This window comes from Eriocheir sinensis, chromosome 8 (assembly GCF_024679095.1).
Source record: "Eriocheir sinensis breed Jianghai 21 chromosome 8, ASM2467909v1, whole genome shotgun sequence".
Classification (NCBI taxonomy): Eukaryota; Metazoa; Arthropoda; class Malacostraca; order Decapoda; family Varunidae; genus Eriocheir; species Eriocheir sinensis.
Genome location: NC_066516.1, coordinates 9242543 through 9269158, shown reverse-complemented (window position 1 = coordinate 9269158; position 26616 = coordinate 9242543). Strand labels below are relative to the sequence as shown.

Here is a 26616-nt window from a genome sequence, read left to right as displayed (position 1 = left end):
AAGTTGATGGACAGGACATTAGGTTGGTGGACAGGAGAGGCATTAAGTTGATGGACAAGACATTAGGTTGGTGGACAGGAGAGGCATTAAATTGATGGACAGGACATTAGGTTGGTGGACAGGGAAGGCATTAGGTTGATGGACAGGACATTAGGTTGGTGGACAGGGAAGGCATTAAGTTGATGGACAGGACATTAGGTTGGTGGACAGGGAAGGCATTAGGTTGATGGACAGGACATTAGGTTGGTGGACAGGGAAGGCATTAGGTTGATGGACAGGACATTAGGTTGGTGGACAGGGAAGGCATGATGTTGATGGACAGGACATTAGGGTTGGTGGACAGGGAAGGCATTGTTGATGGACAGGACATTAGGTTGGTGGACAGGGAAGGCATTAGGTTGATGGACAGGACATTAGGTTGGTGGACAGGGAAGGCATTAGGTTGATGGACAGGACATTAGGTTGGTGGACAGGGAAGGCATTAAGTTGATGGACAGGACATTAGGCTGGTGGACAGGGAAGGCATTAGGTTGATGGACAGGACATTAGGATGGTCGACAGGAGCATTAAGTTGATGGACAGGACATTAGGCTGGTGGACAGGGAAGGCATTAGGTTGATGGACAGGACATTAGGCTGGTGGACAGGGAAGGCATTAAGTTGATGGACAGGACATTAGGTTGGTGGACAGGGAAGGCATTAAGTTGATGGACAGGACATTAGGCTGGTGGACAGGGAAGGCATTAAGTTGATGGACAGGACATTAGGTTGGTAGACAGGGAAGGCATTAAGTTGATGGACAGGACATTAGGTTGGTAGACAGGGAAGGCATTAAGTTGATGGACAGGACATTAGGTTGGTAGACAGGGAAGGCATTAGGTTGATTGACAGGGGAGGTATAATGTTAGTGGACAGGAGAGATCATAGGTTAGTAGACAGAAGGGGAGACGTTAGGTTGGTGGACAGGGAAGGCATTAAGTTGGTGGACAGGACTTTAGGTTGGTGGACAGGAGAGGCATTAGGTTGATTGACAGGGGAGGTATAATGTTAGTGGACAGGAGAGATCATAGGTTAGTAGACAGAAGGGGAGACGTTAGGTTGGTGGACAGGGAAGGCATTAAGTTGGTGGACAGGACTTTAGGTTGGTGGACAGGGTAGATGTTAGGTTGGTGGACAGGACACTGGGTTAGACGACAGGGGAGATATTAGGCTGATGGACAGGACATAAGGTTGGTTGACAGAGGAGGCATTAGGTTAACGGACAGGGGAGGCATTAGGTTGATGGACAGGACATTAGGTTGGTTGACAGAGGAGATATTAAGTTAGTAGACAGAAGGGATACATTAGGTTGGTGAACAGGGGAGTTGTTTGGTGTCGTAGACAAGGGAGGTGAAAGTCTGGGGGAACAAACATCAGGAAAGAGAAAAGACAGCAAAACACAGATGCAAAGGCCTCAACAAAGCTAAGATAACAGAAACAGTGAGGCGGAGAAGTGAGGTTAGAGGGTAAACTCTTATAGATTCAAGGCGGTACTTCAAAAAAATAAAATAAAACGACCCAATAGGAAAAGGAAGAAAATGAGCTCGTAACGTAGCTGTAAACGAGTAAGCAAAATTAATCAAACAAGTTAGGAACGTTAAGCGAGATCGTATACCGTATAAAAGAAGCCGGATAATATGAAAGACCTGTACCACATGAACAAGAAGAAGACAACGTATGACTAAAGAGAAATTTAGAGAAGAGGGGAAGGTAAGGAAGAAAGGGAAGGGAGAAAAGGTAGATATGCGAGCTGAACGCATTACAGCTGACTACCCAAGTACATAAATCACACCCACACAATGAGATAGTAACGTGCAAAAGACAAATTAGGGGATAAACAAAGAACTCCCAAATAAACGTAACTGAATCCATTCTAATTTTCTCGACAAAGGAAATAAAGAGAGAGAGAGAGAGAGAGAGAGAGAGAGAGAGAGAGAGAGAGAGAGAGAGAGAGAGAGAGAGAGAGAGAGAGAGAGAGAGAGAGAGAGAGAGAGAGAGAGAGAGAGAGAGAGAGAGAGAGAGAGAGAGAGAGAGAGAGAGAGAGAGAGAGACCATTAAATAGAGAGAGAGAGAGAGGAGAGAGAGAGAGAGAGAGAGAGAGAGAGAGAGAGAGAGAGAGAGAGAGAGAGAGAGAGAGCTGCAGAAGTGTTGTAATTTTTATGAAGCAGCAACAAAGGCATTGAATTATTATTATTATTATTATTATTATTATTATTATTATTATTATTATTATTATTATTATTATTATTATTATTATTATTATTATTATTATTATTATTATTATTATTATTATTACTATTTCTCATATCACCATTATCTTGTCTTATCATTCGACAGTATTCTTGCTGTTATTACGCATGCATATGGTACTAAGAGAGAGAAAGAGAGAGAGAGAGAGCAGAGACATTATCGACATCATCGGCATTCCTCAGGGCAACTTTCTGCCACAAGGGGAACAAGGTCGGCCACAACAGCACGACTAAAGGAAAAGTGACTGACAGAAAAAGCAAGGAATAGCTAAAATAAAACTAATTTTTCATTGAACACTTACCTGAAACAGAAAGAAAGTGATTGTGCTGTGAAGCCAATGGCCGGTCTGCTAAAGTTTAAGGGTATGGAAGCCTTTGAAGAAAACTGCAGGCAAGAATCTTGCCCTTTGTTGAAGGCGACTTTGACCTTATTGAGGACAGCTTTGACCACACAGTAGATGATGGAGGCAGTGTGGCGAGGATGGTGGGCAGGTGTGACCCTCACCGACAGGGCCTCCACTCCCTCGGGGGTGTTGACCTGAAGGTGTGAAGCAGTGAGGTCGGAGCGGCAGTACAGGGCCACTCCCCCTCCTCTCCTATTAGTCCTGAGATGATGAAATAGTTTATAGTCATCGATGTTGTAGATCTCAAGAACTATTTGCCACGCCTCCGTGATGGCCACCACACCAGCACCAGTGGACCTGGCCGTCACCATTAGTTCCTCGATCTTGTTGCTAAGGGAAGTTACATTGGAGAGGAGTAAAGAGGGCAGACTATACCACGCTCGCGGCACCTCAAAATGTTTGTACTCCTTCTCCACCACTGGTTTGTTCTGACCCAGTTTCGTAATGATGACAGGGATGTTTCTCGCCACTCGTCTGCCTCTCCTTCTGCTTCGATTGCAGAAGAGTTTGGTGTTTCTCAGGCGTGTAATAACGTCCGTCGGAGGGTGGCCGCTTCCTTGCCTTGTGTGTATGTGTGTGTGTGTGTGTATGTGTGTGTGTGTATGTGTGTGATATCCAGCTACGTCTCATTGCAAACTGCAAAAACCGTACAAGCATTGTTCTCACTGTAAACATTTCATCTTTGCACAACCTCCAAAGCCAGTAAAAAAAAGAAATAATGCCGCCCAAGCAGAGACAGTCGGATCCGCTCCCCCTTTGTTTCCCTGCGACAAAAGGTGGAGGCAATAAGGCGGAGAGACAGGTTCGGACACTTTTGCAAACGTGTGTCCTTGTCCGGTTGTTTATTTTGTGGCAGGAAGATGCATTATTACTGACGTTCCCTTTGTGCCAGCCTTTCGCCAAAACGTATGAGGAAAATGGCTAGAGGAGAATGAAGACGAGGACGAGGAAATGGTGAAGGAGGAGGAGGAGGAGGAGAGGATAAGTAGAGCAAGAAGAACAAGAACAGGAACAAGAAGAACAAGAACAAGAAGATGAGGAAAAGAAAACAGGAACAGAGAAGGAGTAAAAAAAGAGAACATAAGTGAAATTGTGGAAGAAAAACAGAAACAAAACGGAAAAGAAAAAAAAAGAGAGAAAAAAAAAAGATTGATGCATTGTGGACAAGAAAACAGGCGAAAAACCATAGTTCGTGAGGATGGAACCATGAGAGTCGAGGAGAGAAGTTTAGTGAAGAGATGAAAAAGGAAAGGAAGGGAAGGGAAGGGAAAGGAGAAGGGTATATATGACAGCTAATCACACGGCAACTGACCTCCAAAGTACATACATGAATCAACCGCTGAAGACAATGAGTACGAGGGGAGAGCTTGAGGGGGTTCGCAAGCCTTAGAACCTGCGTAGATAAAGACAAGATTTCGTTGTTCTTTTGTTCTTTTTTCTTGCGACCGCGGTGTGTGTGTGTGTGTGTTTGAAGAGGTTTTAGAAGTTACGTTGCCGTTGTTTTTTCTTCTTCTGTTGCTGTTTTCTTCTTCTTCCTTTTCTTCTTCTTCTTCATTTTCAACTTTTTCATCTTGTTGTTCTACTTTTCTTCTTTTTTTCTTCATTTCCTACTTCGCTTCTTCATTTTTCCACTACTTCTTTTCCTCCTCCTCATCCTCCTACTCCTCCCTCTCTTCCTTCTCGTCCTCCTCCTGTTCCTTGTCTTCATCCTCCTCTTTTTTTGTGAGTTCGTAGTTCCCTTTTTTTCTGCGACCGAAGTACATTCATGAGAGGACGTTGAGCCAGTCTTCCGCTCCCGCTATAGCCCCTTAATTGGCCCTTTTTATCATTGCTCTCATTAGTGGCGGAAAGACGTGTGGGTGTTTTAGAGAGATACTCATTACGGGGGTGACTCTGATGATATGAAGTAAGTAGTAGGAGTAGGAGTATATGTAGTAGTAGTAATAGTAGTTGTAGTAGTAGTAGTAGTAGTGGTTGTTGTAGCTGTAGAAGCAGAAGTTTTTTTTTTCTTGTAATTGTAATAGTGCAAAAAACAGTTCTAGTATTGGAAAGAAAGAAAAATGAAAGGAAGAAAGAAAAAGAAAGAAAGAAAGAAAGCCTGGAAGAGTAAAAAAAAACAGAAAATGAAATAAACAACAGCAACACAACTTCTAAAACCTCTTTAAACACACACACACACACACACACACACACACACTTAAGTGGTGATGCCGATAAAGGTGGTGGTGGTGGTGGTGACCCTTGATAGTGGTAATGGTCGCGAGGAAACAAAGGCATAGTGAGGGGTGTGGGAGGGAGGGGAATGACGCCACAGATAGCCGAGGACACAAAAGCATAATGAGAGTGGAGAGACAAGAGGCAGTGGTAGTGGTGCTTGGCCTTAACACAGCACTGAAAAAAAAAGTGTTAGCATGGAGCCGTCACCATCATCATCATCACATCATCATCATCAATGTCCTCTGCTCCTGTACATCGCTCTCAAAGGGACCGTATTGTTGTCGTGTTTAAAGAAAAATAGTAGCAGCAAGGGAGGCAGCTTATGGGGAAAAAAACATATATAACAACAACAATAGCCCGCTCGACGCTGCTACAACAAAAGAAAATGGAACAAGAGGCCAGAAAAGAAGTCAGTCTCGGGATGAAGATGTTGACAAGCTTTATGAAAATGACCAGGCCATTGTGAACGAAGGGCCTGCTCTTTAAAATCCGGCTATTGTTGATTTTTCGGAAGGCTAAAGTAGGCAAAGTATAGTTCCTGGAGTCACCGCAGTGGGGAATCATGGCAAAGACTCACGCAAAGAATAAGGAGAAATGCTAGAAGAGTTTGCTGAGACTTATTCCTTAAAAATTATGAACATATGGACGTGGAAATCTCCCTCTGACGTGTGTGTGTGTCTGTGTCTGTGTGTGTGTGTGTGTGTGTGTGTGTGTGTGTGTGTGTGTGTGTGTGTGTGCGTGCGTGTGTGTGTGTGTGTGTGTGTGTGTGTGTGTGTGTGTGTGTGTGTGTGTGTGTGTGTGTGTGTGTGTGTGTGTATATATATATTTATATATATATAGATTTATATATATATATATATATATATATATATATATATATATATATATATATATATATATATATATACTTACCATAGAATAACATCAGGGGAAGGAGGAAGGCTGGGATGGCTAGGGACAAAACTTAAGAGGACCCCTTCCTGTGCAAGTCCCACTCGCCGTTCCGCCCCCGCCGGCAACCTGTCCGAGGCCGCCCCAGCAGTTACGCCCACGTGAGGCTATCGATTCAGCGTCATCCCCACGCTCCTGCTCTGCCTCTAGGTTCACCTGACCTGAGCTATCCTAAGCGTGCGGGAAACATGTCTAGAGAACGGCGGACACAAAAACAGGAATCGATTGATAGGTTAATTGATTTACTGAGACAAACAAGCACGCAACAGTATCATAAATAAAATCCTCGGTATCTAAAATTTGTTTTATTCTATCGTAAGGCAAACTAACGAAATAGGAGAGAAAGAGGCAAGGGATAGAATGAAAATCCGTACCGTTGTGTGCCAGTGGACCAGTGAGTGTCGTTTAGATACGTGCGGCGCCGAACCCTCTGGGAAAAAGAAAGGAAAGAATATATTTTTTTGAAAAACTGAAAATTCGTGGCCTCGTTACATAGAGTTTGTGAAGTGGAAACCGTGTGTGTGTATGGGGGGAGGGGTCGTGTGTGTGTGTGTGTGTGTGTGTGTGTGTGTGTGTGTGTGGTGTGGGTGGGTGTGGGTGTGTGTGTTACGGATAAAGACGGAGACTGAAACAGAGATAACATGCTCCGTCTTGTGGTAGTTAACACGCTTGGCTCACAACCAGGAGATCCCTAGTTTGATTTCCGGGCGGAGTGGAGAAGGATGGGCAATCATTTCCACATATGCCGCTGTCCAACTAACTAAACTTCAGTCGGGGGTGGTGGCTTGTCACTGCTTAAGACGAGTAAACCAAACCTGGCCACAAGCTTTCCGGTTCAGTCCATGAAATCAAATTTAAGTGCGTGAACCCCCCCTCCCCCCACACACAAAGCACTCCCTAAGTGCAATGGATTAAGGTTCTGCATGCCCTGCCAGGGTGGCGCTTGAGCCTCGCTCTGGTCGAAAGAATTTTCCACTGTCAAGAGGGATTTAGTTGTGTGGTGTGTGGGTCCCAGCTGCACACACAGGTCCGTGAATATGTAGCTCCAAGCTAAAACACGAGGAAAGCACTGGCTGGCGGTCGCGAGTCCATCCCCGTGATGAAACTGTGAGTGAATTGCACGCCACTCCGTGATCTAGTGGAGTAATTCACTTAAACTGCCGCTCGCCAGGCTGAGGTTCACCCCATGCTCAGACCGAATAGATACTCTGCTGACAGGAGCGCCTACTGCTGCCCCCTCAATCCTAGAGCAAAAAGGTAATACACTGGCTGGCGATTACGAGTCCAAGCCTTAATCATGCCCCCATACACACACACACACGTTGTCCTCCCCCCTACCTACCCAGTTAAACATCAAGGAACTACAGTCTCTTTCTCTTACTATCATTCCTCCTAACTCCTTCATTCTTTTATCCCTTCTTCGTCCTCCTCGTCCTCCTCCTCCTTCCTAATGATGCCCCTAATTCTTCTATTTCCTGCCTGCTCCATGCATCCACTTACCCCATATCTCGTTATTCCTCCCTTTCATACCATCTTCCCTTCCTCATTCGTCGTATTTCTCCTTCGCCGCCTCCTTTGTGCCCCTAATCTCCTTCGTCATTACACGCTTACTAAAGCTCCTTATAACGAGAGGCAGCGCACAAAGACCAGCAATGAGGGAGCAGAGAGTCGTTGACGGAACCCTGTGTCAAGGTGCTCACTCCTGGGACGTGTTTTACTTGTGTGTGATCTCCCGTGTCAGGCAGGCAGGCAAACAGAAAGGCAGAACCCTCCCCCCTCCTCCCCCCCCCCGTCTCTCTCTCTCTCTCTCTCTCTCTCTCTCTCTCTCTCTCTCTCTCTCTCTCTCTCTCTCTCTCTCTCTCTCACTCTCACACACACACACACACACACACACACACACACACACACACACACACACACACACACACACACACACACACACACATAAAATCAGACAAATATTAATTCTATAGTTTAAAAATTATTAATGAAAGAGTCGGATCAAAATATTTCAGATTTATTTATTTAAATATATATATATATATATATATATATATATATATATATATATATATATATATATATATATATATATATATATATATATATATATATATATATATATATATATATATATATATATATATATATATATATATATATATATATATATATATATATATAGATATATAAATATATAGATAAATATATATATAAAGATATATATACATATATATATACATAGATATATAGATAGATATATAGATATATATATATATATATATATATATATATATATATATATATATATACAGATAGATAGGTAGATAGATAGATAGATAGATAGGTATAGATATAGATATAAATATATACTTGTTATAAAACACTACATGCTCAAATGACGTCTGCAGATTCTATCATAAATAAAGTAGAATTAAATAGCGTGAAAGGTCGAACAGATATTGCGTCACCGCAGCAGAAGGCTTCAGCCGCCGCCAACCGCCACGACCCCGCCGCCCTGCTGCTGTCCCCTGACGTGCTTTTGTTCGGTGCGTGCCCTCGATAATGCTTCCGTCACGTGCCTTTTTTTTCTTGCAAGCTGGACGCGGTCGCCCCTGTTACAATAACACCGCGCTCTAAAACGTGCATGTGGCATAAGTGCAAAGTCAGCCTTTAATAGAGCAATAGTATTTTTGTAGTGTGAATTGGATTGGCTCTGACATAACTGACCTTTGCACTAGTCACAGGAGACTGGATATTTTTCCGTGTGGAGTAAAACGTTCCATCATGTGTAAATTAGTTTTAAAAGAGCACTCAGCAACATGTTTTGCTTTAGGCCTAATGCGGCTCGGGCACCACCAGCCAGGGCGTGTGAGTTAAGTGTTACGTAATGTGCATTAAGTGTAGGAAATTATTGTTCTGAATTGTGTTTCACTTTCCACTCTCATTCAAACTCGGCCAGTAACAGTAAAATTAATGGTAACGATGGGAGGCGTAATAATTACAGAACTGAACCCATTAACAGTCAATGGAAACAGCGGCAGTAACAATTATAATTACTAGAGTTGTAATATCAGATACAGCTTGATAACTTTTATGCGGAAAGGTTATTATGATGATGGCAATGATAGAGGCTTTCGGAGCAGTGACATTGCCAATTACAATACAAATATTAATGGCACTACTGACGCCAACCCGTGCAAGACGTATACTTCTCCCTGAATACTACAGCACAGGTCTTACACAGGAATTTACAGTCAGAAAAAATTAGACACCAAACATGAAAACCAACAGACCTCCCGAAACTGGCGTTGTATTAGCTAACACAAGTAATTAATTAAACCACACGTGCGATGGCAGACGCTAATGGTTTTACTTCTCATTAAAAAACAGTCAAGGCTTTCATTGTGGACAACGTAACTGTAAATATGGGCGACAAAAAGCCTTGGAATTAGTTGAATCCTTTAACTTTACGTGAGGCGATAGAAAGAGTTGTTAGAGTAGCATCTCATTTCACATTACTCCATTCATTGCCATACCGCTCAAAGCAGGTTAGTAAAGGCTACCTTACCTCGGGTGCCCAAAGGCTTTTAACTTAACCCTGGCACAAGAATTTGAGTTTTCTATACGCAAAAAAGAATAATCGTAAAGAAGTGTAATAATACCTGCTGGACCACGTTTCCCTGAGTTTCTCCTGACACTTTATAGGTTTAGGAGTGTCTTCCCTCTCCTCTATGATCAGTGCAGAGAACAAATGACCGCGGATGAGGAAATATGATGAGCTTGGACCTGAACTTCCAATGACCGTTTGCCACTTCGGATAACATTCAGGGGCCACATTCCCAAACCTTTCGGGCCTTACACACCCACATTTGATAAAGTCTTCGGAGAGGTTGTGGGTATTTCCATGGGTAGTTTTGTGAGCTATTGATAGTTTGACAAGGCCTCTATACCATGAACTTGAAAAAATACTCATGAAAACTAGACTAATCATCTTTTCTGACTTTGGAGATGGTTGATGTGAGAGGCGGAGGAGTCTGAGAAAACTGACCCATGCAGGTACCTCAAAAAAGTTTCCGTTTGTAGTTAGTCTTCCTGCAAGTTTGTGTGCAAAACTCCCAACCAACAACCCCTCCTCCTCTTCCTCTTCCTCCTCATCCTCATTACCTTCAAACTGATCCCTCACCTGCCTGCCACACTTTCTTTTCCATTAATTAAGATCTTTATCTGCACACGTCGCACCTTTCTCTCCCGAAATAGGCACGTCGATTACGCAGATTATGTTACTTTTACCGCTAATATTTTTTTTTCGGGGAATGTCATGATCGCACTGCTTTATACTTTTTTTTTCCGTTCTTAGTCATTAGCGTTCCCTCCTCCTCTTCCTCTTCCTCTTCCTCTTTCTCTTCCTCCTCCTGTGACGTCACTTCCCTTACGTTGGAGCCCGGAAGGAGGGGGAGAGGGAGGGAAGGAGGCAAGAGCGGACACGGCCTCAAGGTCACCGATAATTTGCAACTCACAAACACGTGCCAAAGAAATATAACGAGAGAGAGAGAGAGAGAGAGAGAGAGAGAGAGAGAGAGAGAGAGAGAGAGAGAGAGAGAGAGAGAGAGAGAGAGAGAGAGAGAGAGAGAGAGAGAGAGAGAGAGAGAGAGAGAGAGAGAGAGAGAGAGAGACGGAGATAGAGAGAGAGAGAGAGAGAGAGAGAGAGAGAGAGAGAGAGAGAGAGAGAGAGAGTTAAAGGAAATTTATTGGAGTGAGCTAAGGGGAACAAGAGGAAAAAGGTAAAATATGCTCAGAAGAAAATGAGTTTGAGATGGAAAACAAAGAGAATTGGAAGCTGTGGGGTAGGAGAAGGGGAGGAGAAGGAGGAGGAGGAGGAGGAGGAGAAGGGCAGATAATGAAGAGGAAGAGGGGAAGGAATATGAGGAGATGGAGGAGCGCGAGGAAATAAGACGCAGGGTGATTATGAGACAATTTCACGGCCGTGGCTCGTGATGGAGGATTGGAAATTAATACTAAATATTGCACCTTGACGAGAGCACCAAAACAAGAACGAAAACAAGAGAATATTAAGAGAAATGTGCAAGAAAATAACGATGATGACAACTTTTATGTTGATGAAGATGAGGATTTTCAACAGACGAGAAAGAAAAAGTGAATGAAGACAAGAAATGAGTGAGGATTTACTTTTACGGTAGGATTGCACACTCTCCAGCTATGTCGGTGTTCTTAAAAGATGAAACTATAAGAGGGTCACGCCACGGGCAGCCTGCTATTTGACAAGGGTCGCTGAGAACAACACATCAAAAAATATTATACTGTTAAATTATTGTGATTGAAATGAACCCTTAGCATTTGGCTGCTCGTAGGCACTGACCTCACAGCAAACACGAGATACCAGTCAGGTCAAGGTGTGGTGCCCCTGGAGTCGTGTGCCGCAGCGCCACACCACTCCAATATTTCAGGCAAATAGCTTTTGTATTGCTGTTGGCTGCGCCCCGCCTGTAAGACGCTTTGCTGACAAGCGTCTTCAAAGACTAATGTGACGGATTACTTACCGCCCGCACGAGACATGCCGTGTGTGGAGAGGTGGTAACGACCTTCGCGCCCCACGTACCACCCTGCCACGCACGAGACCTCTGTTGTAACGGCGCTGCCCCCTGCCCCTGCCCGGCACACTGAACAGACTAAGACTAGGGAGGAGGAGGAGGAGGACTCAAACAACAATACGTGAATGCAAGGAAAATAACAGAGACTTGGTCAATGTTCACGTCTCTGATCCTTGTGTCACCATAGGAAGAACGCTCGGACGGAAAACCTTTCTCTCCAACACAAAGCCGGAGAGCCGCTGAGACCCTTGCGTGTTTCCCTGAGGCACTCCAGCCGTCCTGGGCGTCTTTTCATTTCCGGTTCTAGTGAGGGAATGGTTTGTATCAGTTGCCGTAAGCATATATATATATATATATATATATATATATATATATATATATATATATATATATATATATATATATATATATATATATATATATATATATATATATATATATATATATATATATATATATATATATATATATATATATATATATATATATATATATATATATATATATATATATATATATATATATATATATATATATATATATATATATATATATATATATATATATATATATATCTGGTGTCCGGGACTGGCGGGCTTGCGATGCGTGTTTACCCGCGTGTCATCCAACGGACGCAACAAACTCGTGCCATTGACGCCACGCACACACACGAGCGTCACGCGGGCCGCATACCGCTGATGGGGTCCAGAGATTCAATTCAAGCACTCCCCTTCATGCTGCCTCACACAGCCGGGTGGCGGGTGACCCTTTGCTTCCCTTCCCATTAACGTCATTCTGTGCCTCACTCCGGAACCTCCGTGGACGGGTGCGAAGCGTACTATTAGGTCGGTGAATGTTGGTTCATGACACAACAGTCATTATGTAGCGGCTTTATGAAAAAATGTACCTGTAATTAATATTAGAAGTAATGGCAGTAACTAAACGGTGTAAATACCATTTCGATAAATAACAATTGTCGTATTAATTGTATAACTTTTCATGAGCAACGAAAATAGACACGCTTCGGTACTGCAACCTCAGTTCATGTTTTCCCTTATTTTATGGCCAACACTATGATATCTACCCTAATATTACAACTTCAGTCTTATATATGATATGGAAGTGCAAGGAAGGAGGAGAGGAAGACCCAAGATTAGATGGAAAGATTGTATACAAGACGACATGAGGGAGAAAGGATTGCAGACCAACATGGCCGGTGACACAGGCAAATGGAAGCGACTCATCAAAAACAGCGACCCCGTAAAAAGACGGGCTAATCAGCTGACGACGACGACGAAGAAGAAGAAGTCTTATATATGTACATATATGTGCGAACAAAAGGTAGGAGGTAAGGGACATTGCGAGCATGCGGCTCCTCGGGAAGTGTGTGCAGGAAGGACCTGAAGAACCACTGTATTGTGTTACTCCTGTACCCACACTCTCCACTGTGACTCGCTTCCTGACGGGCCAGTCGGCAGCAAGAGGACCTCAGTATATGACTAACCGATTACTTAGCACGCGAATTTGGACTATTACTTTTTTATCTTTATGCCTGAATATGTTTCTACCGTTGTGTCTGTGTCTGTCTGTGTGTCTGTTTGTCTCTGTATCTGCCTATCGGTCTGCCTGTGTCTCTCTCTCACACTTGTGCCTCCCTCCCACAGGTGTGTTCGGGCTCCTCGTCGCCGGCAGTCAGCACCTTCACAGCATCGCAATCACTTCGTCCCCCGCCACGTCCTCGCGCAAGATATGTGACCCCATTGTATCAGGCGTGAAGGAAACGCGGAAGCCCCTCGAGTGGTGGGCGGAGGAGATAGAGGATGGGCCTGAAGAAGGGGAATGGCTCTGCATGGAGGGCACCCAGGTCATCTTTAGGAACTCCACATGCAACGGCATTCCCGACTGTGACGACGGCTCCGACGAGTACGCCAGATTTTGCCGTGAGTAACTCGAGTGAAATCCAATCGGTATTCTCAAACGCTTCCGCCTCTCACATCAACTATTGCCGTTCTCCCTTTGCAAACCGTCCTATTTTAGTGTTTTTATTTGCTTACGTTTAGAAGTACATTGGGTATTTTTTCCCCCTCTTTATATGACTACGAGTATCTCTCTGGCTTGCTCTCGCTCGCTCTATCCTTCCTAATTACTCTCTCAAGCATACACCAGGGAATTACAAGTTTGGGAGCGCTGGCCAAACCTTTCCGTGTGTTTCCTGTTGTGTTGTTGTTTGCTCGTAGGAGTGGTCTGAGTGCTGCCTATTGTTGCCTCCTGAACCTTACCTGCCCCACCTCACCTTTATAACTCCACTCTACATTGTTGAGAGAGAGAGAGAGAGAGAGAGAGAGAGAGAGAGAGAGAGAGAGAGAGAGAGAGAGAGAGAGAGAGACACACACACACACACACACACGCACTCATCACACACACCCTACACTCTTTTTATAGACTCACAGAACCTGCCACCCCCTCACCCTCCCCACCCCTTCACCCTTCACCCCCACCCCCCATTACTCCCCTTCACTTCCCCCTAAAACCCCTTCAAGCTACCCCCTTACCCTCGTACCCCTTTTCACCTCTCTCAACCCCCCGCCCCTTCATCCCTTTATCCTTCACCCCCTCACCTCACTCCTCATCCCTTTACCTCTCTTGACCACCCCTTCTTCTCTCTTCACCCCCTTTACTCCCTCTCATAAGAACATAAGAACATAAGAACGCAGGAGTCTGCAAGAGGCCGGTAGGCCTGTACGAGGCAGCTCCTTTGACCCTAAGCTCCCGTGTATCTAACCCCACCTAATATCGCTGTCCATGAATGTATCTAGTCTATTTTTGAATGTGACAATTGTATTGGCACTCACCACATGCTAAGCCTATTCCACTCATCCACCACCCTGTTAGTAAACCAATTTTGCCTATGTCCCTGTTGAATCTGAATTTATCCAGTTTAACCTGTTAACTTCGTGTCCTACCTTCTCTTACCAACAAAACCATATGAATGTCTCCTTATTAAAGCCCTTCATCCATTTATAAACCTCGATCATGTCTCCACGCACCCTTCGCCTTTCTAGAGAATGCAAGTTTAACTGTTTGAGTCTTTCCTCGTATGGCAAGTTTCTCAACCCCTGAATCATCTTAGTCATCCTCCTCTGCACCGATTCTAACATTTTGATATCCATTCTATAGTAGGGTGACCAGAACTGAACCATAGTCAAGATGAGGTCTAACTAATGCTAAATATAGTTTGAGGAAGACTTCTGAAATAAATCCCAGTACCCTATTAGCTCGATTTCTAGCTTGAATGCATTGTGCCCTTGGACGGAGATCAGAGCTCACTAAGACTAATCCCTCTAGACCTACTTATGAGAGTGTCATTTAAGCAATAGTTATGTGAGGGGTTGTTCCTACCTACACTCAGAATACTGCACTTCCCTACATTGAACTCCATCTGCCATTTATCCGCCCAGTCATATAATCTGTTGAGTTCACCTTGGAGAATACTAGCGTCCTGATCCGACTCAATTACTCTACCGATCTTGGTATCATCTGCAAATTTACTAACATCACTACTAATTCCTGTGTCTCTCACCCCCTCAAGCTCCCCCTTTTCCTCTTATCCCGTTTCAGTCCCCATTTTTCTCCTCATCCTTTATCCCTCACCCCTCCTCACCCCTTCCCAATAAAAGCCGTGCTCTCGATGGCTCTCATGGCTCAGTAATTGCCTGCGGATGGTGTTGCCCTGACGACCGCCTCTTCGGATACCGCCCATTACAACGTCTCCTCGACCTCTGCACCTGCGCCAAGCTTTCTGCGTATACACGGCCTCGGTGCTATCTATACTATACTTAGAATCCGTCTTGTCAGTGAGCCCTCCGCATGCTTGACAATATACACTGATGACTTTCCCCCTCCCTCCTCCTCTCCCTCGCCCTTCCCCTCGCTTCGCCCGCTCTGTTTCTGACTCTGTCTCTCGATCTCTGTGTCTCGGTCTCTCTTGCTTTCGCCCTTTAGTTCGTTTTTTCTGTTTTTTTCTGTTTTTTCTGTTTTTTTCTCTGGTTTTCTCTGGTTTTCTCTCTCTCTCTCTCTCTCTCTCTCTCTCTCTCTCTCTCTCTCTCTCTCTCTCTCTCTCTCTCTCTCTCTCTCTCTCTCTCTCTCTCTCTCTCTCTCTCTCTCTCTCTCTCTCTCTCTCTCTCTCTCTCTCTCTCTCTCTCTCTCTCTCTCTCTCTCTCTCTCTCTCTCTCTCTCTCTCTCTCGAAGGGATGGACAGTAAACTTTATGAACAACTTTAGTGATGGTCGTTGACGTTTTCAGAGTCGTGGTGAAGCTGTTCTTAGTGATGGAGGAGAGGCTTAGGGTGGATCATATTCTAAACATTTCGGCGCACAAGCACACACACACATCTGATAGGGCCTTCGTATAGAGGAATTTGGGTCATTTCCTGGTTTGTAGATTTGTGACCCTCGTGGTAGTTTAACTCTTCCTCTCTACCATGAACCTAAACAACCACACAATCCAACCTGATTAATCTCCTTTTTGATGTTTGAAAATAGTCCAAGTACACATCTGACAAGGCTTTCGAGCACAGGAGTTTGGGGCATATCCAAGTTTGCAGTTTTGTGATCCTGGTGATAGTGTGACCCTTCCTTCTGTACCTTGAACTTAAACAATCACTCAATACAACCCGATTAATCTCCTTTTTGATGTTTGAAAATAGTCCAAGCACACATATCTGACAATGCTTTCGTATATAGGAGTTTGGGGCATATCCACGTCTGTAGTTCTGTGACCCTGGTGGTAGTGTGACCCTTCATCTGTACCATGAACTTAAACAATCATTCAATACAACCCGATTGCTCACCTTTTGGGGGCCTATGGAAATAGCTGATGTGAGAGGGGGTAGCGTTTGAGAATATCGACCAGAGTAACCGTGGTGCTTGGAGTCTTTCGTCGTGTGCTTGTGGTGGTGATCATAGACTTAGTTGTGGTGATGGTGGTGTTGGTGAGGATGTGCTGGTAGGGAGGGGTGGAGATGGGGTGGGTAGATGCTGACTGAATTTGATGATGATGGTGATGATGGTGATGGTGGTGATGACCCGACAGTTTGAGGGGGGTGGTTGGAGAGGATGGCCTCGTTTCACGGCAATAACAGGCAATGGGATTAAGGTGACTCAGCAGACTTCGCATTATCGCAGGTGGACGGGTAGGTGCGTGGGAGTCAGCAAGTTTGTGAATTGATAGGTAGATGAGTTGCCTGATACATAGATAGATAGATACATAGATAGGCTACATAGGTACGAGCAAGTTAGTGAACTGACAGATAGATCAGTTGATAGATAGATAGATACATACATACATAAGCTACGTAGATACGAGCAAGTTAGTGAACTGACAGATAGATAAGTTGATAGATAGATAGATACATGCATACATAAGCTACATAGATACGAGCAAGTTAGTGAATTGACAGATAGATAAGTTGGCTGATACATACATACATACATACATACATACATACATGTAGTCAGATACAAATCGGTTGGTAGTTGGATAATTCGATAGGTAAATAGATAGATGATTAAGTCAGTAAATGTATAGACAGACACACTGGTTAATCAACAGGCACGGAGGTAAATAAAAAACAGATGAACGGGAAAAATCACCCATGAAAACCAGGTAGGTCTCCCCTGTGGCCTCTGTAAATAGTTAAAAAGGGAGCTCGGTGCATTTACTATTATGGGCCTTTTTTATGTTTTGAATGATGGCTAATGATGATGATGATGATGATGATAAAAAGGTATATCGATAAGTAGGGGTTGGGAGGGTCAAAATCAGTGTTTCAAATCTTCTTACTCAGAACCTTGCATATATCAGTTTCAGGCCCAAAAACTGTCGTATCCACACCAGTAAAGATACCCGATCAGTGTTACCAGATCTTCGTACTCATAACCTTGCATATATCAGTTCCAGGCCCCAAAACTGTCGTACCCACACCAGTAAAGATACCCAGTTAAAGTTATTGTTAAAACCTCATATCGTCGATGTTTTTTTTTATATACTTATGGCTCAGAAACCAAATTATACGATGTGATATAGTTTTACACGGCGTCTGCACCATGAACGGGAAACTCACTCATGAAAACGCGGTTCGTCCTCTGCCTGGCCTCGGGAAATTGCCATAACATAAGAGAGCACGGCTCATTTAATAATATGGACGGGGTGTTTTGTGATCCTCGTGATCGTTTTACACGGCCTCCGCACTTTGAACGGGAAAAGTCACCCATGAAAACCAGGTTCGTCCTCTGTCCGGCCTCGGGGAATTGCCATAACATAAGAGAGGCCGATTCGTTTTGTTTTGTGATCCTCGTTATGATTTTTACACGCCCTCCGCGCGGACCTTGAACGGGAAAAGTCACCCGTGAAAACCCGGTTGATCTTCTCTGTATCCTCGGGAAAAGGTCATAAAGAAAGCTCGGTAAGTTTGATGATATGGATGGGCTGTTTTGAGATCCTCGTGACAGCTTTATACAATCTGACAACCTTGCTCAGACAACCTTCGAAATACATCACAAATATAGACAGGTCATGGATAGAGACTCACCATTACATACCTACACTCTGCTTTCACTCACCTGCTCACTGCTATCACGCATCTGCTCATTAGATACGGATGACCAGGTTTTGTTGTGCTGCGAATGGAACGAACTGCCCGAACACACATACGCTATTTCTGAACCATTTGCGAACACACTCTGCAATAATGACCTTGTGTGTGTGTGTGTGTGTGTGTGTGTGTGTGTGTGTGTGTGTGTGTGTGTGTGTGTGTTCAATTATCCGATACCTACACGGCCATGGATTCCCTCCTCTGATCCATATATAGTACGCGTAGGTAACTTATATTCATTGCCCAAAATAAAGAGAATGAAAACGTACGGATAAACGGTAAACTATAAAAGGCAAAAAAAAAAAAAAAAATTCCCTCACCGTCTGCTAAAAATAAAAGTAGAATTAACACTAAACTTTAAAAATAATATTCGTTGGTACTTATATTCCATGCCAAAAAGAAAGAGAGAGAATGAAAACGTACGGATAAACGCTTACCCATAAAAAGCAAAACAGCTCTCTCTCTCTCTCTCTCTCTCTCTCTCTCTCTCTCTCTCTCTCTCTCTCTCTCTCTCTCTCTCTCTCTCTCTCTCTCTCTCTCTCTCTCTCTCTCTCTCTCTCTCTCTCTCTCTCTCTCTCTCTCTCTCTCTCTCTCTCTCTCTCTCTCTCTCTCTCTCAATCTGTATGTTTTATGAGAGAGAGAGAGAGAGAGAGAGAGAGAGATCATGATAGAAAGATATAAATGTAAAAGCCTCTATTAAAATGAAGTGTCAAAAGAAGTGAGATTAAAAAGATGAGTCGTTTTAAAAAGTCCCTCTTTATTGTGGTTTAGAGCCTTTGACGATTCTTGATTATTAGTTGAATGCAAATTGGAAACATGAGGTTTCTTTTTATTTTTTTTATTTTCGTTGGCTCATTAGTGTTTTAAAGGGAATGTCTCCCCTTCAAAACTGTGCCAACATCAAAGTGACTGACACACACACACACACACACACACACACACACACACACACACACACACACATTGTCTCTTTCTCTCTCTCGTCTCACCCTGCAACCCTGTACTAAAACGTTTCTTGCAAATCCGTTTTCTTTTCAGCCTTTATCCTACTCTGCACGTCTTAAATGCCTTCCCCTCGTTATCCCGTTATTACTTGCTCGTTAAGGATGAGTAAGCGTTGATTGTCTGCAGCGCGCACCGAGGATTAGCTTATAAGGGGACGAGGGAGACAGATCGAGGAAGGGGAGAGAGAGGAATGAAAGGGAAGGTCACCGGATTTATGAAGGCAGGTGAGGCAGGTGAGGCGAAGGCAAGTAAGTTAAGTGAGAGATAAGGTGAGCAAGGGGTTAGAGAGGGACGGATGACATGTTGGTCTTTACTCAGGGATGTGAAGTCGGAGTCGCAGGAGTTTGTATAATATCTCCGACTCCGACTCCTTTGTGATACGTGTAATGTTGTGTGGCGGGGGTGGTGTGGTGTGCGGTGTGGTGGGGTTTGATTTGCAGATCACTGTATTGCAGAGGAGGGAGGGGAAGGGGGTTGGAGTCGAAGTCGGAACCATGAAATTTCCTGGAGTCGGAGTTGGAGTCGAAGTCGCAACCAAAAAATTTCCTGGAGTCGGATTTGGAGTCGAAGTCGCAACCATAAAATTTCCTGGAGTGGGAGTTGGAGTCGCTATTGTTATATCTCCGACTCCACTCCCTTGCTTGTTGTAACGCTTCGGGAAGGATATTAATACATGATATTTCATTTTTCTCTCCATCTATGTATATCTATCTATCTTTGCATCTATCTCGTTCAGGGACAGGAACTAACAAGGTGTGCGTCAGACAATATATTATGCTAAAAAAGAAACTTCAAAGCGGCTGTTGCGGAATATGTTGCAGTCCGTAGCGGCAGGTATTATTGATGGCCCTGGAGTCTGTAGACACATAAGCAACGAAGATTATTGCCGGGCTTTGTGTCTGTTTGATGCATCACTCGAGGGTCCGCTCAAACTTGACTTCCAGGTACAAACAGATTATGCAGCAAGCATGAGTGAGACTTGAAATTTAGGGCGTGATTTTGATTGCCTCTAAATTAAACTAACCGTGGAGAACTGATTGTATGGTTTGATCGTGTATATGTGTGTGTGTGTGTGTGTGTGTGTGTGTGTGTGTGTGTGTGTGTGTGTGTGTGTGTGTGTGTGTGTGTGTGTGTGTGTGTGTGTGTGTGTGTGTGTGTGTGTGTGTGTGTGTGTGTGTGTATATATATATATATATATATATATATATATATATATATATATATATATATATATATATATATATATATATATATATATATATATATATATATATATATATATATATATATATATATATATATATATATATATATACACACACACACACACACACAAAATATATATATATATATATATATATATATATATAGAGATAGAGATATAGAGAGAGAGAGAGAGAGAGAGAGAGAGAGAGAGAGAGAGAGAGAGAGAGAGAGAGAGAGAGAGAGAGAGAGAGAGAGAGAGAGAGAGAGAGAGAGAGAGAGAGAGAGAGAGAGAGAGAGAGAGAGAGAGAGAGAAGCGGGAAAAATAATTCAAAATAAACCTTAAAACATTTGCTTTTGGTCGGCGTCATGCATTCATCGTGTAATTTTAACTCGTGTGATTGATATTTGTCACAAAGAATAAACATTTCATCGAGTATTAATAGTGATAATAGAACTGCTGCCGCTGATACTACTGATACCGCCGCTACAACAACTACTACTACTACTACTACTACTACTACTACTAATAATAATAATAATAATAATAATAATAATAATAATAATAATAATAATAATAATAATAATAATAATAATAATAATAATAATAATAATAATAATAATAATATATGAGATTTGCTATATCCCCGAAACAAATGTAACAGTTTTCGATGCCGTGAATGTTGATATCGAACACAGAATTAAAAGCGAAATGAAGAAGAACCTGAGAAGAGAGGGAATTATCTTGCTAAGAAAATTCCTCACCTGAACCGGAAGAGAAGAAAGAAAGAAAGAAAGAAAAAAAGAAAAAGAAAGATAGAAAAAGAAGAGAGTTCGAGAGTAAAGAGATCTTTAGGAAAACAAGATAGCATATGTGAGTCTTTCTGTAGGCGAGTGGGCAACAGATGGACAACAATAGTAATAGACTGATGGCGCCACTATAAAAAAAAACTTGCCTGCGCCATAACGGGCTGGGGCAGACTACTATCCAGGCCCCTCAAGAAAACCTACCGGCGCTATAGGCTGGCACGTAAAAAAAAAAAAAAAAAAAAAAAAAAAAGACTGGGAAATAACTAATACGAGATGACCCAAGTGGATGACATTTAACAGACGGTGTAATGAAATACAGAAACGCACGGGAAGCTTACATCGATATTAGAAACTAGACGAACAGAACAGAAACGAATGGAGGCGCTATGAAGATGCTGATATACTGTAGTGGGATGATAGAGCCTAATGATGATGATGATGATGATGATATTGGAGCGAGTGGAGTCACGAGGGGCCTATACATTAAAGGGATTACAGACGGAATCCATACTGCGAGCTACTTATTACTCCTGATGTGATGTGTCCAATTTAATCATCAGACCTCTCGTGTGTGTGTGTGTGTGTGTGTGTGTGTGTGTGTGTGTGTATTCCACTTCCTACCCAGCTTTGCCAAATTATCGTACTCATCGTATTGCATATTCGTAGTTTCTCACCAATAACTATAGAAAAAAACACAAAAAGCATCAATAAATAACAGTTTTAACGCTACATTTAATGTTCTATCGTTGTTTGTGTAGTTGCGGCAGTCTTAGAACCTAATAATGATAAATGCAGTGTTCAGAGTACGACAATTTGGCAACGCTGTTCCTACCCCACCTCCTCCTGGGTCCCCTTCCCGTTACTGTCTCCCTCCACTCAGACATGCAGGCCTCGTCCGAGCCGTCTCATCCCTGCTCCCTTATGTCTCCATCATAGGCTTTTCTTCTTGTCCTTGATCCCTCCTGCCTCCTTTTTCACCATTACTTCACGGCTGAGGTCTGTAAAGGCTAATGAGGAGGAGAACGGAATATCAAGAAGTAATATGATGCGAGTGGGTGGATGCGTCACTCTCGTACTCTCTTCTTTTTCTATCTCTCTTTTTTTCTATCTTTATGGGTAGGTGGTGGCTGAGTGGTTAGCGTGCTGGGCTCACATTCACCACGCCATGGACAACGTCGGTTCGAATCCCCACGCTACCTCCTGGGATTTTTCAGTCATAACTGGCGCCGCTATAAAAATTGCCTGCGCCATGATGGGCTTGGGCCGACCATCTGGCCCCTGAAGAAAGCCTACCGGCGCTATAGGCGGGGATGTTAAAAAAAAAAAAAAAGCGCGGATGATTGAATAAAAGAGGAAACCGCTCAAGGTCAAGAACAAAAAGAAAACAAGACCGCTAGAAAACATAAAAAAAAGCCCACTGGGAAACGAGAAAGACGCTAGAAAAAAAAGAAAAAAGGCCCGCAAGACAGCAAAAAAAGCTCGCTAGAAAACACAAAAAAGGCTGCTGGAAAACAAAAAAGTCCACTGGAAAACAAAAAAGTCCACTGGAAAACAAAAAAAAAGTCCACTGGAAAACAAAAAAGTCCACTGGAAAACAAAAAAGTCCACTGGAAAACAAAAAAGTCCACTGGAAAACAAAAAAAGTCCACTGGAAAAAAAAGTCCACTGGAAAAAAACAAAAAAAGTCCACTGGAAAACAAAAAAGTCCACTGGAAAACAAAAAAAAAAAGAAAAAAAAAAAAAAAAAAAAAACGAAAAAAAAAAAAGTCCACTGGAAAACAAAAAAAGCCCGCTGGAAAACAAAAAAGTCCACTGGAAAACAAATAAACACCGATGGAAAAAAAATGGCTAAAGAATGAACACGTGGCTCTGATCAAACGAAGCAACACACACATTTCCCAATACTACCTTTTACCAAGCGTACGGAGAGCGAAGCCTAGTTAGAAAAAAATCGAAAAAGCGGCAAATTTATATGGGGACAAAAAAACTACTGGAAATCGAAGCTATAAAAGTCTCATCAAACGAAGCAGCACACACACTCGACATACTACCTTTTACGAAGACTACGGAGAGCAATGTTTAATTATAAATCGAAGAAGAGGCAAAGTTATTCGGGGGCAAAAAAAAACAGCTGAAAATCGAGGTCATAAAAGTCACCGATCAAATGAAGCGGCACACTCGACATTATTGCCTCTTAGTAACAGCACGAAGAGCCTATAGCAATAAATCGGAGACGGGGGAAAAACGCTACTAGGTCAAGAGTGTCCATTTTCCGTCCCTCCACCTTAATGAAATACACGAGGCAGAAAATAGGCCACGCGGGAAGGAAGGAAGACCAGGCAAGATTTAAGGGGACGGCCACGGGAACAGAAGTAATGGAAAAGGGGCGACGGGGATGAGACGGGAACTTATAGAGACGCAATAAAACTCCCGAAGGACGTTCATGGGTTTGTGAAATGAAGAACAGAGAACAGAACGCGCGATTGGAATAAAAACAAATGAAAGAAGTCACGCAAGTAGACAACAGCATGAAAGAAAGATTATGCATTTAGATAGTAAGGGAGAGAGAAAGAAAGAAGAGATGAGAGAATAAGAGAGGGACAGAACGCGCAGTTAAAAGGTATAAAAACCACAACCGAGAGAGGCCACTCAAGTAGACAACAGCATGAAAGAAAGAACATGCATTTAGATAGTGAGGGAGAGATAAAGACGAAAGGAGATGAGAGAGTAAGAGAGGAACAGAACGCACAGTTAAAAAAGTATAAAAACACAACCGAGAGAGGCCACGCAAGTATACAACAGCAAAAAAAAATGGAGAAGAACATGCACTTAGATAGCAAGGGAGACATAAAGAAAAAAAGGAAATGAGAGAAAGAGAGAAAAACAGAGCACGTAGTTAGAATATAAAAAAATATAAAAAAATTGCGAGAAGCCACGGAAGTAAGATAAAACATGAAAGACGGAGAAAGAACATGCAACTAGACAGCAAGGGAGAAATAAAGAAAAAGGGAGATCAAGGAAAAAGGGAAAGACTGAATAGGCTGTTGGAAAGTATAAAAACAGCTGAAAGAGGCAACGCAAGTAGACGCCATGACAGACGATAAAAAGAGATGCAATTACACATCAACGGAGAGATGAAAAAAAAGAAAGATCAAAAGGAAAGAGGTGGAAACGATTCGATAAAACAGGAAACCAAATTATATAAAAAATAAAAAAAAAACGTACAGAGATTTACACCTTAAGTAAAATCAGAAAAATAAATATCACGACGCGTATTTCATCAACTCACATAAAATATCGTAGAGTGACATAAAAGAAGAGAAATCATTTATATGAAACGCAGCGAAACGAATCAGAAGGACGAACTGAAAAAAAAAATAGATATTCCTTGTGTGAAGAGAGAGAGAGAGAGAGAGAGAGAGAGAGAGAGAGAGAGAGAGAGAGAGAGAGAGAGAGAGAGACGAGGAAGGGAAGGGAGGGAGAGGTGGTAGTGGGAGGGAATCTGGAACTGTCTTGTGTTGACCATTCGGCCTCTTGCAGTCTCCCTTTGTTCTTATGGAACGGGTGAGGCATGAACCAGTCGGAAGGGAGATGAAAACGAAACAGACTATTGCTTATTGAAAAACTGAGCTCATCTTTTTTTTTTCTATCTGTTCTGATGGTCTCGTAAAGTGCCGAGCCCCTTATATTTTGTTCTCTTTCCTATTGATTATGCTAAAAAAAGTATTAGTTATTTTTATTACCATTATTTTTTATACTTTTGCTGCTACTACTACTACTACTACTACTACTATTTAGGGTAGGCGGTGGCCGAACTGGTAGCGTACTGGGCCCACATTCACCGCGTGATGGACGACGCGGGTTCGAATCCCCACGCTACCACTCGGATTTTTCAGTTACCGCCGAGTGGCTTAAAACTACCCACATGCTGTCCTGAAGACCACCCATCAACCCGGACTCTAGAGGAAGCCGTCCAAGCGAATCAAGAACGAGTTCCGGGGGGCAGCATGAGCCAATGCAAGATGGCGCCACTATAAACACTCGCCTGCGCCAGAACGGGCTGGGCCGACCATCAGGCCCCACCTGGAAGAAGCCTTGGGCCGACCATCAGGCCCCACCAGGAAGATACCTACCGGCGCAACAGGCAACGACGTAAAAATAAATAAATAAATAAATAAATAAATAAATAAAAACTACTACTTGTTATCACTGGCGTTGATGGATGTGGCGGTAGTGGTGATGAAATTGGTGCTGGTCGTCACTGTTCCCTTTTCTGTATTGTTTTACTGTTTTTTTTTTCTTGAATATATTTCGCACTTATTGCTATCTCAGGCATCAGCGTTGAAGTGTAACATGCTTTTGACAGAATAGTATGTTTTTGTTTATCTAATATCAAGTAACAGTCGTAGTAGTAATAGCAATAGTAGTAGTCGTAGCAGTAGTAGTAGTAGTAGTAGTAGTAGTAGTAGGGAAAGACGGGTCGTGTGTATAAGGAAGACATGAAAGTCCACTCGCCAAGAAAGTTAGTTTAAAAATAACATGTATTCTAACCGAGAGTTGCTTGTGACATAACCGCAGGAAAAGTTAACATTAAGAAGTTGTCGTGAGTACAGAGAGATAGATAGAGATAGACAGAGATAGAGAATGTGTGTGTGTGTGTGTGTGTGTGTGTGTGTGTGTGTGTGTGTGTGTGTGTGTGTGTGTGTGTGTGTGTGTGTGTGTGTGTGTGTAGAGGAGCAAAAACATGATGGGGGGCAGAGACATGGGCATGTGCAGAGAAAAAGACAGAGGCTCCTGGGTCCCTGACGGGGGAGGTGTGTCTGGGGGGAGTCCCCTTGGGGAATCAGTTTGCTTCCCCGTTCAGAAAAAAAAAAAATTTTGCTCCAGGAAAGAGCTTTTCAAAGCATTTTCTCCGGTAGAATCTGAAGAAAGAAAGAAAAAGAAAAACAATATTAAAAAAAAATTGTTTTACATTAAATTACATATCTTGTATTACATTATTTAACTCATTAAAATTAATCAGACAGGGACCAAGAGGAACAGAGTTCAGGCACAGAGTATACACATACATCGTCATTTCTCGAATTGAGTTTCATTTCATTTTTTATTTCATTAACAAACTCTTGCTTTGTAATTTTAATTAAACTGAATTTATGAATTTTTTATAAATATTTTTTGTTTTGTTTTTTTTTTTTATATTTTTTTTCAGGGTTTTTTTTTTTTTTAAATTTTTTTTTCAGGGGTCCTCCCCCCCACCCCCCCCGGACGCCCATGGGCAAAGAGGAAAGCTTTTAGAATGAGTTTGAAAATGTTTTGAGAGTCTTGGGTAGGAAAAAGAAAGGAATGGAGTCCCAAAGTTGTGTAAAGATCGACAACTTCTCTTATTTTAATTCTCTCCCTCTCTCTCTCTCTATCTGTCTGTATGTCTATTTATCTCTCTGTTTATATCTGTCTGTCTATCCATATCATCTAAAG

At 42.7% G+C, this 26616-nt stretch overlaps 1 protein-coding gene across 5 annotated transcripts in view; it reads left to right on the top strand.

The window, feature by feature from the left end:
• LOC126995466 (G-protein coupled receptor GRL101-like) overlaps positions 1 to 26616 on the top strand; it is a 192433-nt gene that overhangs the window by 101830 nt on the left and 63987 nt on the right. For all 5 annotated transcript variants that reach the window (XR_007750333.1, XM_050855035.1, XM_050855033.1 and 2 more), the window contains exon 3: positions 13136 to 13411. Coding sequence is in view for 4 of the 5 variants with exons in the window: in XM_050855035.1 (XP_050710992.1) it covers positions 13136 to 13411 (276 nt within the window). In the remaining variant the exon portion in view is untranslated. The remainder of the gene's footprint in view (positions 1 to 13135; positions 13412 to 26616) is intronic.